The following is a 20,288-nucleotide window of genomic DNA, read 5'->3' on the forward strand; positions in this document are numbered from 1 at the left end:
CTTTTGAACATATATGTAAAAATCCTAAGTAAAATATTAGCAAATGAAATCTATCAATGTATTTTTTATAAAGATGTGATTTAAGTTGAATTTATCCTAGAAATTCAAAGGATTTAACAGTTTAAACATTTATTAATGTAGTTTGCCACATTAGTAAATTAGTTGAAAAACCATTTGGACAAATCAGATGTAGAAAAAGCAATCGAGGAAATTCAATACAGAATGCAGTATAAAGACGTAATACAGAAAAATAGTTAAGACCCCAGGCTCTTAAGCCAAACTTCTGGGTTCAAATTCTAGTTCTACTACTGAACTTGGACAGATCATTTAACTTCAATGAACCTGTTTACTTATGGTGAGATAGGAATAATAATAACCTCAGAGATATGTTATAAACATATAATAGGCTAATCTATGTAAAGTGCTTAGGACAATGTCCAACACCTTGTAGGTACTCAGTAAATGTTAGCTAATATGATTGTTTATGATAAAAACTCTTAATAAACTAGATATGCAAGGAAACTTCTATGGCCTGATTAAATTATATGTCAAAAACCTAGCGCAAATATTACTAAAGGTGAAATGTTTGAAGCATTTCCTTTAGAAACAGGAATGAGAAAAGGATGCCTCCCAAAACTAAGTTTCTTTAATATTATATTGGAATCCTAGACTACACAGAAAGAAAAACAAAAGAACTAAAAAGTACATGGGATGGATAAAAAGAAACAAAATCATCATTAATCTCAAAATAAGTAGCTACATAGAAATTCAAGAGACTCTACAGTCAAATTATTAAAACTAATACAGTTTAGCAAAGATGCTGAATACAAGATCAGTTTTTTTAAATTACATTCTTAAACATTAGTATAAAAGGTAGAAAATAAATATAAAGACCTAAGTCCTGGGCAAGTACAGTCAAGAGATGGAGGCTCCTTCATTCTGTCCAGCATCCCCCCATGAAATGGAGGCTTGGATGGGGTACTCTGACAATGCTGAAGCCCTGATCACCCTTGCCCGGGCTTGCAGGGTAGTGGCTCCATGCCAGGAGAGGCAAACCAGGCTCCCCCCGCACTGCCACCAAGCACCAACCCCTAAAGCAGGGGGAGGAAGGGTGTCACTCAAAGAGAAGCTTGCTGTTGTCTACACTCCCAGCTCCAGAATCTGGCTCAGAGATTTTGCCTGGGGGGAGAAGCAGACTAAAACAGCTCCTAATCTCTTCCCAAAGGAACTGACCTCATTTGCAGCAGAGCCTGGAGAAGTTCAAGGCTAAGGGTACTCTCAAGAGTAGTGGGGAGGATGGGAGAATACTACATCTGGGAGGAGCCTTCATGAGTAAGAACAAATATCAAACACTGACCTTTAAAGAAGCCACAATTTGATTGGGTTGGTTTGTAGGACAATTTATGCCCCAGTTGAGTGGTTTCCTTTGAGCACTTTCAATATGTTATCCCACTGTGTTCTGACCTTGAATATCTATTTATAGAAATAAGGAATCTATATCTGGCAAAGCTGTCTTTCAAAAATGAAGATGGAATAAAGTCTTTCCCAGATAACAAAGACTGAGAGAATTTGTTGCTAGCAGACTGACAAGAAATACTAAAGGAAAAGATTCAGACTAAAAGCAAATGACCCAAAAAGTAATTCAAATCCATATGAAAAAAACAAAAGAGCACCCATAAATACAATTATATAGTTATAAAAGGCAGTATAAATGCATACTTTTTTCTCCTTTCTTTCCTTAACTGATTTTAAAAAGTAATGTCTAGGGCGCCTGGGTGGCTCAGTTGGTTAAGCGACTGCCTTCGGCTCAGGTCATGATCCTGGAGTCCCTGGATCGAGTCCCGCATCGGGCTCCCTGCTCGGCAGGGAGTCTGCTTCTCCCTCTGACCCTCCCCCCTCGCCTGTGCTCTCTCTCATTCTCTCTCTCTCAAATAAATAAATAAAATCTTTAAAAAAAAAAATAAAAAATAAATAAAAAGTAATGTCTAAAATAATATGTATATAATGTATTATTGGGCCCATAACATATAGAAGTATAATATATTTGCCAATAACAGCCCAAAGGAGATGGATGAGGACAAAGTTATAATGGGTTAAGGAAGTGACTACAGATGTTAAAGTAATTGTAAAATGTCTTGTTGGATTTGTAACATTAATAGATGTAATAAGTATAACAATACTACCACCAAAAGAGGGAAGATGCCATAGAAATATAAGGGAGTAATGTTTCTACATATCACTGGAATTAAGCTGAGTATAAATCTGAAGCTGAAGGTAAAACGCTTATGTGGTAAACCCTAGAGCAACCACTTAAGAAAAAACTCAAAATAGACGATTCAAAAATAATAGTTGGAGATTCCAGCACCCCACTTTCAATAATGGGTAGGACAGCTAAACAGCAGGTAAACAAGGAAATGGAAGACCTGAACAACACTATAAACCAACAAGATCTAACAGACATCTATGAAACGCTCCATCCAACGACAACAGAATATATATAAGTTTCAAGTGCACATAGAGCATTCTTCAGGATACACAATATGAAGGCCATGAAACAACCTCAATAAATTTAAAAGAATAGAAATAATAATACAATGTATGTTCTCCAACCACAGTGGAATGAAATTAGATATCAAGACTTGAAAACTCACAAATATTAGGAAACTAATAAACTTACTATTAAATAACAAGTGGGTCAAGGAGGAGGAAATTAAAAGAGAAATCAGAAAATACTTTGAGATGAATGAAAATGAAGATAACACATGCCAAAACTTATGGAGTGCAGCTAAAGTAGTGCTTACAGAGAAATTTGTAGCTGTAAATGCTTTTGTTAAGAAAGAAGAAAAATCTCAAATCAGTAAGTAACTTAATCTTCCACTTTAAGACACTGGAGAAAGAAGAGCAAACAAAGCCAAAAGAAAACAAAGAATAATAGAGATTAGAGTAGAAAAAAGTGAAATAGAGAATAGAAAAATAATAGAAAAAATCAACAAACTAAAAATTAGTTCTTTGAAGCAAAAGAACCAGCTGGTCAACCCACAGGATCATGAAAAATAATACATTGTTGTATTTAAGCCACTAGATTTTGAGTGGTTTGTTATACAACAGTAGATAACCAAATAATGCACCCCATACACATAAATCAATTTTAACTGAATCAAATGCATATGTAAACAAAAGCAAAATTACAAACTTTTAAATGAATAGGGTAAGGAAGGGTTTCTTAAGAAAACACTCAAAAATACAAATCATAATTTAAATTATGATAAGTACATTAAAAATTTTAAACTTCTATTAAACAAAAGATAGTGTGAGCAAAGTAAAAATGCAAGGCACAGACTGGGAGAAGATATTTAAAATGCAAATAACCTGCATAAGATCATTATTCAGAATATATCAAGAACATCTACCCAGCCAATAAGGAAGACAATCAAATAGAAAAATAGACCCCCAAAAATGGATAGTTCACAGATGGGAAGAGCCAAATATCAAATAAACAGCAAGAAAAGATGTTCAAACCCCACTCATAACTGTCAAGAACTATGAGTAATCTGGGATTATACCCTGCTTACAGACTAACAAGTTAGCCTAACACAGTTTCATGGATTCTGGCAAAAAACACAAGACTATTATTCACAGCACAGCAAACAGCATGAGCTTTATGTTTGTGTCATTTCCTTTTGAGTCCCATAGGAGCTAAGCAGAGAAGTCCAGGTAGATACTATACACATAGTGTATCATATCTTAGGAATCCTAAGCTTAGGGGCACCTGGGTGGCTCAGTCGGTTAAGTGTCTGTCTACCTTCCACTCAGGGTCCCAGGGTCATGGGATTGAGCCCCACATCGGGCTCCCTGCTCAGTGGGGAGTCTGCTTCTCCCTCTCCCTCTTCACTCCCCCCCCACTCATGCTCGAGCTTGCTCTCTCTCAAATAAATAAATAAAATCTTAAAAAAAAAAAAAAGGAATCCTAAGCATAGGGAGCACTAGTCTTTTATAATGAGCTGCAAGCAAACCTGCCCAGCTGTGGCCCGGGAGAACATGTTATCTTTATTATACTGGACAGTAAAGAAACCTACCCTCTACTCTGGAAGGAAACACTACCTCTGTTGTCCAAGGCTGTTGACTATACACACATCCTTGAAAAGAGTCTGAAACAGAAGCTGTCATTATCTTTGTTCTCAAGAGGTGCAGAATTATGAAGAGTCCCTTGGAGAACTGTCTCCCAACAATAATCAGAGAATGCAGATTATAACATTTAGATATAACCTGACACTGGTCAGTTTGGCAACAAGCAAACATCTACAAATATTAGTATTAGGATGTGGAGCAACAAGAACACTCATACTTTGCTGATGGGAGTGTCAACTGTCATAACCACTTTGGAGATCACTTTGGCAAAATCTAGTGAAACTGAAGATACACATACCCTACAACCCAACAATTCCACTTCTGTTTATATAACCTAGAAATACTCCTGGACATGTATATAATGAGACATGATTAAGAACATTTATTGCAGCATTATTTGTAATAGCCAAAAATTTGTTTTATTAGCCTTTATATTCTTCTATATACCATAATTAAAATATTTGATTAAAATTACATATATATATACACACCTATATACATATATACATATTTTATGTTATCAAATGCCTTTGAAAGGTGTACCATTAAAAATGTACATACACAATGCAGTATACAGGGAAAGTAATCTCTAGGCTCCTTCTATAAGCAGCCCTCTAAAATAGGGCTTGTTGGGGCACCTGGGTGGCTCAGTTGGTTAAGCGTCTGACTCTTGATTTTTAGCTCAGATCATAATCTCAGGGTCATGAGATCAAGCCCCACGTCGGCTCCACACTCAGCAAGGAGTCTGCTTGAGATTCTCTCTCTCCCTCTCCCTCTCCCTCTGCACTTCCCCTGCTTGTGCATGCACACGCATGCTCTCGCTCTCTCGCTCTCTCAAATAAATAAATAACTAAATAACTTTTTTAAAAATAGGGCTTTGGTTTCCCTATTTTAGGAAACCAAAACTCAAAGAAGTTAATAAACTTACCCAAGGGAGCTGGAAATTCAAACCCACATCTCTAGATTTCCTAGGAAACGAGAGAAAAGCAAATCCCTTCCCCTGCCTCCTTCCACAGCACTCATCGCTCACTCCTCAAACACGTTTATGTGATAATTCTGTCATTTAGCTCCTCTAATATCACCAAGAGCTGGCTATTCTAAACCCTGATTTTTGACCCAGAAAAAAACCTTTCTTAGCCACATCCACAGTTGTGATGGCAATGTGGGACAACCAGGCATAAGTCAAGACAATCACAGATAATCAGAAAGGGGAAAGAAGAAAATTCACAGTGATTATGAGGCTTTCAGTGCAGAATTCAGGGCTACCCCTTTTTTCTGTTGTCTGATTTCAAAAAGCAAACTTCTTTTTGCTCCAGAATATTTGCCATGAGGTCCAGAGTTCATTGCTCTGCTTAGAGAGACAACCCCTGCTAGTGTATCCACGTGCTCTGCTAACTCACTTCTGATTTACATCCCTTCATTTCTTGTTTCATCCACTCATTCAGATATTTTTAGCGTCTTCTCTATGGTGTGTGTTGAGCTTCCCTTCCATTTCTCATCCAGAAACTGTAGAAACAGCTAAGCCAGACTGAATGCGCCCTTGAGAATGTAGACGAGTCACTCTGTCACCCCTAGTTAACCATTAGGGGTGAATGCCTCTGTGGAGGTGGGAATGTGTCCGTTGAAGCTTGACATATGCAAAATGCATTTCTAGATAGCAACAGGATTGGAATTTTCCAAAGGTCTTCCTGACTGGCTTCAAAGTAAGCTATATTTTATTTATGTACTAATATGGAAAAGATCTCTAAGATATATCATTAAGTGAAAGGATTAAGGTGCAGAACAGTGTATACAGTGCGCCACCATAAAGGTATCTGTACATATTTGCTAGTAACTGCGTAAGACATCTCTGGAAGGATACATGAAAAGCCAGTGTTGGTTGCCTGAGGGAAGAGGAATTGCAGGGCTAGAATACAAGCATAGGATAAAAAGGTTTTCCTATAAGCCCTTTAATAACTTCTCGATTTGGAGATTATTTATATATATGGAAGAGACATTGAGTGTTAATTTATAAATTTGTCTGAAAATTAATTTTAAATTATTTAAAATCACAGTATCATAGGCTCTATTAGTACTGTGAATATGACTTTCTTAATTAATTACTTAATTAATTTCATTCATTCAACAACTATTTTTGAGCACCTACTATTTGCTAGATAAAATACACCAAATATCCTCTTTTAAAGGTGAAGGGATGTCCCCAGACTTTAGGTGTCTTGAACTCCCACCCAGTATGCAAGGATGAGACAACCATAATGGTAATTGTGTGAGCTACGCTGCATCTAAACTGGGAAAACTATGGGCTTGGGTTTCAATGGCACCAAACCCTGGAAATGATGCTTCCTGAATGAGAAATAATGAGGCATTGGAACTCAGACCCTGCACATAAACCAGGACACTCAAAGGGCTACACCCTCAGTTTAAAAAAAAATTGGGGCTCCTGGGTGGCTCAGTTGGTTGATCACCTGCCTTCGGCCCCGTGTCAGGCTCCCTGCTAAGCGCAAATCGTGCTTCTCCCTCTCCTCCCAGCTAGTGCTCGTTCCTGCTGTCTGTTGCTATCTCTGTCTCTCTCTCTTTCAAATAAAGAAATAACATCTTTTTTTTAAGATTTTTTTTATTTATTCATTTGACAGAGAGAGACACAGCGAGAGAGGGGACACAAGCAGGGGGAGTAGAGGGAGAAGCAGGCTTCCCGCTGACCAGGGAGCCCGATGCGGGGCTCGATCCCAGGACCCCACGACCTGGAGCTCGATCCCAGGACCCCGGGATCACGACCTGAGCCGAGGTCAGATGCTTAACAACGGAGCCACCCAGGCGCCCTAATGATCTGATTCTTGATCTATGTGCTAGTTAGTTCTATGGATACTTTCATCTTAAGAAAATTTGTCCTCTTCAGTATTTAATTTATATGTACTCTAATAAAACGTTTACACACAAAAAAACCTCCAAACCCAGATAGATATAAGGTAGTGGTGGTACTGTTTTCATATACATAATCTCTTAACCTTTCCAACAGATGTCTGAGCTAGGCCTTGTTTTCTACATTTGCAAATGAAAAGCTGAAGTCTGGTGGGGCCAAGTGACCTTGACAGGGTAATACAGGTTGTCGCAGCAGAGCCAAGACACTTGTCCAGGTCTCCTGATTCCACTTCCAGTCCTGTTTTCATAATTTCATAAATAATTACAGCCCTGGTATCCTTTTAAAGCAGACATTATTTTCTGGAAGATAACCTTTTATAGAAATAAATTAAAATCCTTTATCATTGGTCACCTTAGAGAGTCAAGGCTATTTTTCAAAACTGTACTTTATCCATATCTGTGTCCCTCCATGTGCTTTTAGATTCTTATTTCTGTTCACTGAGAGTTTTGACATTAATAAAAATTATCTCTGATTCAGGAATCCTGCCCAAAATTGATCTAGTAAAACAACCTCTATTTCTGTCTCTCAGATTATATTATTCATTGCAGAAAGAACAAAACAAATACCATGTATATTATAATCAAAATAATTAAACACTAAAATAATATCATTAGTTAAGAGGTTTTGACATTACAAATATATAAAACTAAAATATTCTGACAACTCAGGAATATTTCATGAAATTAAGATTTTAAGTTTAATTAATAATCAGTTATAGGAGTGATTCTTTTTTTTTAGGAGTGATTTATTTTTAATTAAGATTTTTTACTAGGTCACTAGACTTCTGCCAGTTTTTAAGGTCATCAAAGCAGAGTTGGGCATGTAATAATAATAATAACCATTTATTAAACACTGTGCTAGGGAATCTGCTGGACATATTTTACCCATTTAGTCACTTAGTATTGTTTAACCTTTTTTATTTACTAGGTACTCCATAGCTATTTTTTTATTTGATTTTAGGACCCTTAACCTATTTTTGTAACTTGAATAAAACTCTTAGTTAAATCCAGTAAGTACAGACGATGTTGGGGATATCTTAGGGGCTTAGCTCTTATATTTTATGAATTACAGTTTGGCTTGACAGCTGTCCTTGTGTTGACAGCTCTTCTGATTATAGCAGTTGTCAAACTCCATCCTTAAGCAGGTTGTAAATCCTGGCTTCTTCCGATTAAAACTGGGTCAGAGCCAATGGCAGGTTAACTAGAGGCCAGTGTTCTACTACTGTATGTCTTCACTAGTTCATTCTAAATGGGCTTTGCATAGCAGCCCACTAAATCCCTTACTTGCCTCCATTTCACTTTGGTGTTTTTTCATCTTCAGATTTCGGTCCTCCTGTTGTTTTGTGATTAAACCCGGTTCTTGCTGAAGAGTATATTAGTGTAAGTGTGGTCTTCCTTGTAAATGGCCTGTTAGCCATCCCCTCCTCTCCCTCCGCGGGGAATACTAACATCCTTGCATCTGCGTCTCCCGGGGGAAATCAAGGCTTTGCCTTGCACGTGCAGTCATGTGATTGCAGAGTGGGCAGGCTTTGTATCCTCATGAGCCCTCGGGCTTCCACGTAAAGGACCATCTGTTCTGTTCCTTCCACGCTGTTACAGGGCAGTGGGAGGAGGCATTAGAGTGAAAATAAATAAAATAAAAAAAAGAAAGAAATTCATCATCAAAACCCTGAGGATTAATGGAGTCAGAAGGCTCACTGCTCTGAATGAAAATTCATCTTCACCTGCGCCAGTGTCAGGGCTGCCTCTGGGCACTTGACAAATAGAGGTTCCCAGGGTACCATAAATTCAGCAACTGTTCTAATCCCCGTAGACTTGCTCAGGCTTTTCCGAGACAGGCTTATAACTGGTTTTGTATTTCCCAGCACATTGTGGGCACCAATATATCCCCTCATTAATTTGGCAAAATGTTAGCACCCTTCTCATCCCACTCTCATCTTCTTTGCCTTTGTCCGTCTTGAGGGGCTGGGCAGCTCACACATTTCTGAAAGATGGCTCTGCCTTGTGAATTGTGCTTTACTGAAGATGCCAAAGGCGGAGAAATCAATTAACTAATGAATTTTGAGCAAATACTAAGTTCCCAGCACTATGCTAGATGGAGAGAATATAACAAAGCGCATAATCAAGTAGCTCACCATCTAAGTGGGGGTACAAAGCACATATTTTTTTCAAAAACCATTTGTTGGGCACCTATCTTTGCCTGTTGGCTCTGTGCTAAACAAACATAATTGATGCCTTCCTCATACCAGGATGAGATTGACCTGTGTAGTGTCCTCCTGTCCTTTAAATTAGTCTTCCTCTTCTCTCTTTCTCTATTACAACTTCCTGATTGCCTGTGCTCATATCGGTCTTTGCGTAAATCCCAGGCGTTTGTTAGTAAAACTCCTTTTCCTTATGGACAACCTATCCTTCACTCTGAAGTACTATTCTACAAGCCTGAATTTGCTAATTTATTCTTTCTTTCTTTCCTTCTTTCCTTCTTTCTTTCTTTCTTCCTTCCTTCCTTCCTTTCTTTCTTTCGTAGGCTCCACGCCCAACATGGGGCTTGAACTCACAACCCCGAAACCAAGAGTCACATGCTCTATCGACTGAGCCAGCCAGGTGCCCCCTGAACTTCCTAATTTAAACCTCACTTTATAGTTAGACTTGAGCTAAAATTTCATTCACATTTGTTAGGTTAGGGGATTGTTAGATAGCCTCTGTAGCCTTTTCTCAGCTGGTTGGCTGTGGTCCTCTAGATGTGGAACTTAAAAATGTAAGCTCTATTCCTGAGTTAGTACTCATACGTTCTATCATATCTCACTGCTGGGAAAAGTCACTTCACTATATGGCATATGTGACATTAATGCTGCTTTGTTGAGATGGCCAGCTTAGTGTCTTCAGCTGTGGTACACATCCGTTTAGCCTTGCTCTTCATGCTCAGGAGCCTCAAGTGTTGGGTTAGATTTGAGAAGTGTGATCTGACAGTGGTAGTTATTATCCTGTATTACAGATTTATACACTGGGAAATTTATTCCTCTGATAATGCTTTAAAAGTTCCAATTTTAAAACCTAACCAAGTGTTTCTTACAATAAGTTGAGACTGATAGTTGTGGCAAAAAGGTTAACTGATTATTTCTCAAAATATAAATGTCACGGAGCTAGTTCTATGCAGGATAAATATCCTCTTCTCACAAGTACTTGATACTAGGCAATGTGTCTTTAACTTTGTTATATTTTATAAAAGACTGCCTTCCATTGGAATCTAATTTGGTGTACAGTGATTCATGGTAAAACCTTCCAGAAATGTAAAATTAAAATGCCCATTATATTATTTGGGGGAGATTATTTTAAATTCTTTAAGGGATATTATAATCTTACATAATTTCTGTTGAATCCTGGGCCTTGGTAAAGATATTCTGTCTCCGCCATCCTCCTGTCTGTGACCTACCATAGCAAAATATGACCTTAGCCCATTAACACCTGTCCCAGGACTGGAATAGGCAATTCTTGCCTTTTCCTACCTTTTCTCCTACTCTCTATTTATTTCTTCATTCATTCATCAAATGCTAATTTAACACTGACAATCCTGGTAGCCTTCCCAGAAATCCCACACCATTGGAGACACAGATAGTGTTCTCAAATGGTCTGACTTCAGCTCAGAGTAAAATTCTGCCCTCCACCTCTAATCACTTAGAACTACCTCTGAGCCTGTGCTATTACGGAGTAGAGTTTGGTGCCTAAGTCTGTCAGGGTGGGTAATATAAAGGACTGCTAAAACTGTCCCAAGTTTATAACTCATCACAACCTGATTTTGGCTGCTGGCTTTATGCCATTGAATAGCATATAGCAGGGGGCCCAGAGCGGGAAGCAGCCACCAGCCGAATAAAGGGTCAAGGGAGCCAGAGAAACTATCCTTATCTGAGTAACAACAAAGAGCAAAAGAAGAAATATCACTACTAAATCATCTAAAACCGAACTCCCAGGGCACCTGGGTGACTCAGTCAGTTAAGCATCCTCCTCTTGGTTTCAGCTCAGGCCATGGTCTTGCTGTTGTGGAATTGAGCCCCACATTGGGCTCCATGCTCAGTGCCGAGTCTGCTTCAGATTCTTTCTCCCTCCCGTTCTGCCCCTTCCCATTCGTGCTCTCTCTCTTTCTCTCTCTCAAATAAATAAAATCTTAAAAAAAAATAATAAAACCAAACTCCCATAGAGTTCTATTTCCACTTGAAATGTAGAAAAGTGCGAGAGAACAGTGCTCCCATGCTACCAAGAAGAAAAGGACAGATAATCTACAAGATCATTAATTTCTTGAACCCGTCAGATAGCAGAGGTTGCATGCCAGCAAAGTAAACTGATTCCAAAGGATAACAAGCCCCTACAAGACACACAAGCTGATTCACCTTTGATGGAGCATCCAAGGATGAGGCAGCCACCACGATAGACCATATTCTAGGCCATAAAACAAATTTCAACAAATATTTTAAAAATCATACAAAGTTTGCTCTGTGACCACCACAGAATTAAATTAGAAATCAGTAACAGACACATATCTGGAAACCGCCCCACCCCCACAGTTGTCAGAAACTTAAACACACTTCTAAGTAACTCATAGGTCAAAGACGAAATTCCAAGGGAAATTACAAAATATTTTAAACACTCTATCACAATTTTGGGATGCAGCTAGAGCAGTGTTTAGATGGAAATTAAATGCTTTTATTAGAAAAGAAGAAAGCTCTCAAGTCAATGACCTAAGATTCTACTTTTCAAAAGTTAGAGAAAGAAGTGCAAATTAAGCCCAAGATAAGCATAGGCATAAAATAAGATCAGAGCAGAAATCATTGAAATAAAAAACCAAAAATCAATGAGAAAATCCTTGAAATCATTGAAAACCTTTGAAATGGTTAATAAAACTGATAGACCCCTAGCCAGAGCAATAAAAATAATAATAATAATTTAAAAAAAAGAAAGAAACACATTACCAATTTCAGGAATGAAAAGGAGACATCACAGATCATCCAGATATTATGAAGCAAATAAAGGGACATTATGAACAACTTCATAGCAATTAGATAACTTAGAGGAAATGGAAACATTTTTTAAATAACACAAACTCAAAAGAAATTGATAACCTAGGTAGCCTTATATCTATAAAAGACATTGAATTTGTAGCAAAAAACTTTTCCACAATAAAATCTCCAGGCCCTGATTGCTTCACTGGTGAATTCTACTAAATGTTTAAGGAAGAAATAAAACTAATTCTACATATCAACTCTTTCAGAAAATAAAAGATGCTGTCCAACTCATTCTATGAGGCTGACATTACCCTAATACCAAAACCAGAAAAAGACTCTGGAGGAAAAGAAAACTTCAGGACAATATCTCCCATGTATATAGATGCAAACATCTTTTTTTGAAATTAATTAATTAATTTGAGAGAGAGAGAACATGAGTAGTGGGGAGAGGCAGAGGGAGAGAGAGAATCTCAAGCAGATTCCCTCCTGAGTTTGGAGCCCAACACCGGGCTCCATCTCATGACCCTGGACTTGAAACCAAGAGTTGGACACTCAACTAAGCCACCCAGGCGCCCCAATGCAAACCTCTTTAATAAAATGTTAGCAAAGTCAACCCAGCAATATACAAAAAGAGTAACAAATAATACTCAAATATCTTTATCCCAGGAATGCAAGGTTGGTTCAGCACTTGAAAATCATTGTATTTCACCATATCAACAGATGAAACCCGAAACAAAACACATGATCATCTCCATCTGTGTAGAAAAAACAGTTGACAAAATTCAACTTCCCTTCATGATTAAAAAAAAATAAAAATGCAGCAAAATAGGAATAGAAAGGAACTTCCTCAATCTGAAGTAATTGATAGCTAACATCATTTTTTTAAAGATTTTATTTATTTATTCATGAGAGACCGAGAGAGAGGCAGAGGGAGAAGCGGGATCCCGGAGGAGCAGGGAGCCGGATGTGGGGCTCAATCCCAGGACCCCAGGATCATGACCTGAGCTGAAGGCAGACGCTTAATTGACTGAGCCACCCAGGTGCCCCATAGCTAACATCATTCTTAATTGTGAAAGGCTGAATGCTTTTCTTCTGACTGGGAACAAGGCAGAGATGTCCACTCGCTCCCCTTTGATTCAACATCATACTAGAAGTTCTAGCCAGTGCTTTAAGGCAAAAGAAAGAAGTAAAAGGCAGTTGGATTTAGAAGGAAGAAATAAAACTTCCTTTATTCACAGATGACATGACACCTATGTAGAAGACCCCAAAGAATCTATTTTTTAAAAAGCTGTTAGAATTAATAAGTTGAGTTCAGCAAGTTTGCAGGATAAAAAATCAATTTACAAAAATCAAAAAGCTCCTATACATTGGTAAGGAACAATTGGAAATTGAAAGTTAAAAGCACAAGGTCAGTATACAGATATCAGTTGTTTTCTGTTATACTTGCAATGAACCAATTAGATACTGAAATTTTTAAAAATACCATTTATAATAGCCTCAGAAAAATTAAAATCCTAAGGATAAATCAAAATAAATGCACAATTTATATGCTTAAAATTCCCAAACAATGCTGAGAGAAATTAAGGGAAATTTGAGTAAATGGACAGAGATACTGTTGTTCATGGGTCAAAAGACTTAATGTTATGTTGTTAAGCTCTCCATTCTCCCCAAATTGATCTATACGCACTCCCAATCAAAATTCCAGCGGGACGTTTGGAAAAAATTTACAAGTTTATTCTAAAAGTTATATGGAAAAGGAAAGGACGCAGATGGAGGACACACCCTTACTTCAGGACTTATTATAAAGTTACAAACATCAAGACAATGTGGTATTAGTATAAGGATAGGGGTGTAAATCCATGAAACATGATAGATAACCCAGAAATAGACCCAATTACAAGTGCTTTGTTGGTGGGTTAAGACTTTTAGAGCAGTTGTAGGTTCACAGCAAAATTGAGGGAAAGGTACAGAGATTTTCCCTATACCCCTCACCCCATGGATAGCCTCCCTCTAAAGAACAGATGCTCGCTGTGTGTCTCTCCTTTACTCTCATGCTACCGCCACACTTCACTTCACCTCTGGTCACCGTGTGTGTGAGTTTTTCCTCACAACAAGCAATTCTCTGCAACACCAGCTGGGTGTTCTTCCACTTAATTCAACTCAGACGCTGTCTACCTTTCCCCCAGTCCCACAAGACTACACCTCTGCCTTCAGATGCCAGTCACAAGTCCCAGGTTGTCACCGGCACTTCTGACTGACCATCTACAATTGGGGGTTTCCATGACCCCTTCCTGGGTTCAATAATTTGCTAGAATGGCTCACAGAAATCAAGGAAGCACTTAGGTTTACTGGTTTAATTTAAAAGGATATGCTGATACAGAGGAACATCCAGCTAGAAGAGATGCATTGGACAAGATATGGGGGGAGGGGAGCAGAGCTGCCGTGCTATCAGCAGTACCACCTTTTAAGTACTTCCATGTGTTCAGTAACCCAGAAGTTCTCTAAAACCCTACTTTGAGGGGTTTTATGGAGGCTTCATTACATAGGCATGATTCATCATTAACTCAATCTCCAGCCTCTCTCCCCTTCGAGGAGGATGGGAGTTGGGGCTGAAAGTTATAAGCTTCTAATCATGGTTGGGTCTTTTTGGGGACCAGCCCCCTCCCTGAAGCAATCCAGGAGCCCACCAAGAGTCACCTCATTAGAACAAAAGGTAACGCCTGTCACCAGGGAAATTCCAAGTGATTGAGGAGCTCTGTCAGGAACCAGGGTCAAAGACTAAGCGTTAGAACAAAAGATGCCTTTAGTGCTCCTACACTTAGGCCGGGGGTTTTAGGAGCTCTGTGCCAGGAACTGGGGACAGAGACCAATGTATATTTTTTCTGTCGTTTCACACTTCCATTATCAACATCCCTCATCAGAGTGGTATGTTTGTTACAGTTGATGAAGCTACATACCATAAAATTATTATCATATCATACTATGTCATAATCACCCGAAGTTTACATTATGATTCACTCTTGGCATCATGTATTCTATGGATAAATGTAAAATGATGTGTATCCGTCATTATGATATCATCCAGAGTATTTTCACTGCCCTAAAAGTCTACTGTGCTCTGCCTGTTTATCCCTCCCTCACCTCCAGCCTCTGGCAACCACTGATCTTTTTACTATTTCCATAGTTTTGCCTTTTCCAGAATGTTCATATTGTTGGAATCATACAGTAGATAACCTTTTCAGATTGGCTTCTCTCAGTAATATTTAAGGTTTCTCCGTGTCCTTTGTTAGCTTGATAGCTCATTAGTGTTGAGTAATACATTGTCTGGAGGTACCATAGCTTATTTATCCATTCACCTACTAAAGGACATCTTGGTTGCTTCCAAGTTTTGGCAATTATGATTTAAGCTGCTATAAACATTCATGTGCAGATTTTTGAGTGGACATAAGTTTTTAGCTCCTTTGGGTAGATACTAAGGAGCATGGTTGCCGGATCATATGGTAAGGGTATATTTAGTTTCATAAGAAACCACCACACTGTCTTCCAAATGGCTGTATCCTTTTGCATTCCCACCAGCAATGAGTGAGTTCCTGTTGCTCCACATCCTCACCAGCATTCGGTGTTGCCAGTGTTCCACATTTTGGCCATTCTAACAGGTGTATAAAGGTATCTCAGTGTTCTTTTAATTTGCATTTCCCTGATCATATGATGTGGAATACCTTTTCATAAGCTTAATTGCCATATGTATATCTTCTGTGGTGAGATGTCATTTAAGGTCTTTGGCCCAATTTTTAATCCAGTTGCTTGTTTTCTTATTGTTGAGCTTTAAGAGTTATTTGTATATGTTTTTTTAAGATTTTATTTATTTATTTGAGGGGCACCTGGTTGACTCAGTCGAGTAAGCATCTGCCTTCAGCTCAGGTCATGATCTCGGGGTCCTGGGATTGACCCCTGCATAGGGCTCCCTGCTTAGTGGGGAGCCTGCTTCTCCCTCTCCCGCTGCCCCTCCCGCCTGGCTCATTCTCTCTCTCTTTCTCTCAAATAAATAAATAAAATCTTTTTTTTCTTAAGATTTTATTTATTTGAGAGAGAGAGAGAGACAGAGAGAGCACAAGTCTCCCAGACTGAAAACATAGGTATCATCTTTGGTTCCTGTAATACTTTTGCCCATTCTTTTTTTTTTTTAAGAGAGTGGGGGGAGGGGCAGAAGGAGAGGAGAGACAGAATCTTAAGGAGGCTTCACGCCCAGCGCAGACCCTGACATAGGGCTTGATCTCACAACCCTGAGATCATGAGCTGACCCAAAATCAAGACTCAGACACTTAACCAACTAAGCCACCCAGGCGCCCCTGCCCATTGTTCTTTTGGATTGATTTGTTAATGCTTTTTAGATATTAAGGGTATTCGCTCTTGTATGTGTTATATATGTGAATATGTTTCCCAGTTTATGATTTACCTTTATATATCATATTTTGTGTGTGTGTGGTATAGCTGTTTTAAATTTTTATGTGTTCAAATTTATCAATTTTAGGTTTCTTTTTTTTTTTAAGATTTTATTTATTTGACAGAGATAGAGAGAGCGTATAAGTAGGCAGAGAGGCAGGCAGAGGGAGAGGGAGAAGCACGCTCTCTGCTGAGCAGGGAGCCCGATGCGGGGCTTGATCCCAGGATCCTGGGATCATGACCTGAGCTGAAGGCAGCGCTTAACCGACTGAGCCACCCAGGCGCCCCTCAATTTTAGGTTTCTATGTATTCAGATTTATGAGTAATTTTCTTTATGGTGTCTGGGTTTCATATCAAGTATAGAAAAACTCGGGCCATTTTATTCAGTGAACATTGTGATCACAAGTGGTGGGCCTGTGAGCTTTTCAAAAACCTCTAAAAATATTTGAAACCTGAAATAAAATATTTTTATTCCGAAAAACAAAAAGAAAATTGCAAAATATAAATAATGCTTAACTGTAAATATAACATTATATCAGCTTCATTAATTATTAAATTTAGTGTTCACAGTTTTTTTTTACAGTCTATCCAGTACTTTGCTGTGTCCTAACCACATGAATTTCAGTGGCTCTTATTCAGTCCATTCTTTATATTAATACTGACACTGGCTAATTTCAAGCCTCCTAAAATAGTCATAGTCTCCTACATGGTCTACCTGCCACAGATCTTTAGGGCTGCCCAAATCACTCCTTTTAGAATTTTCATCCTAACACGGAGGCCAAATTATGCCACTCCCTCCTTATAAATGCAAACTTTACTAGAGCACTCGAAACCACACTTCTCAGCATGGCTTAGTATGGCTCTCACAGCCCTGCATGGTTTGACTCAAGTCCACCCTGTCTGCTTTTGACCGTCTGTATCACTTCCCAGAGCCAGCAGACGATTCTCTCAGTACTCCCTCCATTAGTGGTGTTTTCTCTCCGCAGTGCCTTTCTGTCTCCACTTACCTGGAATTTTACTCTGTCCTTCAGAGCTCAGCTTACATACCACCTACTTGCATTTTTCCTGATCCCTCGACTTCTCCACCCACCCCACCCACCCCACCTCTTTGCTTGTATGTGTGTGTGTATGTGTGCGCATTGCAATAGTTACTCTTTTGTGTTAAGAGTGTCAGACTTACATATTAGCCTCCCAGCTATTAGTAAGTTCCACAGAGCAGGAATCTTAATGCATCCTTGGTAGGACTGGATAGCATGTACTCAATAAAATGGCCATTGAATCAAACTCCTTACCCTTCTTTCTTTACCTGTTTTTTTTTTTTTGACCTTTTGTTGTTGCTATTATGTTACATCACCTATGAAAGAGTATGTAAAACGTATATGAAGAATTTAAAATATAACTTGAAAAAAATGTACCCACCACCTAGCTTAGGAAATGCAACATTGCCGATATCTCTGAAACCTCCTGGGTGTGCTTATCCAATCGCATGGCCTTCCCTCCATCCCCTCTCCCAAGATTAACACTATCCCAAATTTTATAGTAATGATTTCCCTTATCATTTTACTACATATTTGTCTCTCTGAACAATGGTGTTTAGTTTGGTCTATTTTTTTTTTTAATTTTGTTTAAGTGGAACCATACTGTATGTATTCTTCTGACTCACCTCTTTCCTTCAACGTTATGTTCTGGAGGTACACTCGTGTGTAAAAGTATAGTTCATTAATTTTCAGGGTTGTATGGGATTTTATTGAAGAACTAAACAGTTTTATTTTCACATGTTATTCTTAATGGGCATTTGGGTTGTTGACCTTTGGGGTCTATCACGAATAGGAATAGCGCTGCTACACACATTGTTGCAAACGTCTCCTAGAGGACACACACACGAGTTTCTCTGGAGTGTGTAAGTAGGCGTGGGATGGCTGGGCGCAGGGCCCGCGTGTGTTAGGTTTGACACAAGCTGTTGTCCATAGTGACCGCACGAGTGTGCACTCGGCCGTCCGGAGGGGAGCGTCCCCCGCCCCAGCCCTCTTCCGTACCTTCGTACTGTCTGCTCTTAATTTCCACCTCTCTGCTGGGTGTGAAATGGTATCTCCGAGTTTTAATTTTCATTTCCCTGACTACTAATGTGGTTGTTCATCTTTTCATATGTTCATTGCCATTTCTGTTTCGCCTTGTATGAAATGCCCGTTTTTGCCTTTAGCCCAGTTGTTTCAGTGCATCTGAATTAATGGATCTTTGTTTCCTTGCTGATCTGCGACGCCAGCGTTGTCATAAATCAGGTTTCCATATATGTGCAAAAACATGGATAGCTCTCCAGTCTAGCCCTTTGGTCTGTGTGTCCTTCCTGGGGGCAATACAGGCCATCTTCATAATGAGTCTCCGTATCTATAGGTCCTTGTCCCCTTCCTGTGTCTTGTGTGATTTGGACCATTTGTTATTTTTTTAAATATATAAAAGTTCTGTAGAGGGATGGTCTGATTCCTAGGCCAGCTTTTTTTTTTCATTTGCAAATTTTAAAGTTTAGTTAGTTACCCATTTAACCCCCTCTTCAAAGACAAAACAAAATCTTTCCTTTCACATTTACATATTTTTAGCCTTTTGACATAGCCTACAAACCTATCATTATTCTGATCAAAGTAAAACACATGAACACTGTTTTTGTTCTCTCCCTCATCCCATTCTTAAGATAGAGTCTAAAAACCTCACAGGTTTTTTTTTTTAAAGATTTTATTTATTTATTTGACAGAGAGAGAGAGCACAAGTAGGCAGAGCGGCAGGCAGAGGGAGAAGCAGCCCCCCCTCCACCCCCCCCCCCCCGGTGAGCAGGGAGCCCGATGTGGGGATCCCAGAACCCCGGGATCATGACCTGAGCCAAAGGCAGACGCTTAACCGACTGAGCCACCCCGGTGCCCCTAAAAACCTCACAGTTTTAAAAATGTGTTTGTTTGTTTGCTTCTGGGCAACCAAAAAAGGTGAATTTGATTTTCCTAACACTTGAAAATGCGCTCTCATGGCCCAGATCTCCTCACGAGGCCCGATCACCCACCAGCCGCTGCAACATTTCTCATGGTTCAGGATCCCTTCCTGCTCAGCCCTTGCCTTTCCTGCTGGAGTACAGTCGTTTCCCTTTGTCTCACGGTAACCTTGTTCTCATATCTGCCCATTTCCCTGTCAGCTGCTGCCTGTGAGTTTCTGGACATCGTGGAGCTGCTGCTGCAGTCCGGCGCCGACCCCGCTCTCCGAGACCAGGACGGCTGCCTGCCGGAGGAGGTGACAGGTTGCAAAGCCGTGTCTTCCGTGTTGCAGCAGCACACGACGGGCAAGGCTTAATCGAAAGACTGGAAAACCACACTCTGTAACATCAGAGAGCGTCAACGATGAAGGAAAACTGCAAAAATAATACTTCTTTTACCACCCGTCTTTGGTATACATTGGCTAATAAAAGCGGTTCTGAGGAACTGGGATTCTGAAGTCTCAGCAGTTCATTCTCCTTGCATCCATGCCAGCAAGTACGGTTCTGGTGATGGACATGTGTCCTGTGCATAATACAATCCAATTCTGCTGAGCGTGCGTGGAAATGTATCACTGTTCTAGAGGGTGGGGCACGGCGGAAACACATCGTATTTCACAATATTAAACTTGGCTGCTCTTTAAAAAAAAAAAAAAAAACCCATGCAGAAGCAAAACGTGACCGACAAAGTTGCCTGAAATCCCAGGACGGTAGAGATCAAGTGATCCTGTGGCCTTTTGCACGGCTGGTCTGAATAGGTAGCTAAAATGTCTCTTCTTCTTGGCAGACGGATT

General features: G+C 39.4%; 1 protein-coding gene across 2 annotated transcripts in view; it reads left to right on the top strand.

Annotated features, from left to right (window-relative positions):
* The window catches only part of ACBD6 (acyl-CoA binding domain containing 6), a 214,957-nt gene extending 195,009 nt beyond the window's left edge, over positions 1-19,948 (top strand). Inside the window, exon 8 of one of the 2 annotated variants that reach the window (XR_013449867.1) lies at positions 19,660-19,766. Coding sequence is in view for 1 of the 2 variants with exons in the window: in XM_078078105.1 (XP_077934231.1) it covers positions 19,660-19,814 (155 nt within the window). In the remaining variant the exon portion in view is untranslated. Of the gene's footprint in view, positions 1-19,659 lie in introns of both variants that reach the window. The other variant, XM_078078105.1, reaches the window with a different exon arrangement.
* Positions 19,949-20,288: the final 340 nt, after the last annotated feature.

Source organism: Halichoerus grypus, chromosome 7 (genome assembly GCF_964656455.1).
Source record: "Halichoerus grypus chromosome 7, mHalGry1.hap1.1, whole genome shotgun sequence".
Taxonomy (NCBI): Eukaryota; Metazoa; Chordata; class Mammalia; order Carnivora; family Phocidae; genus Halichoerus; species Halichoerus grypus.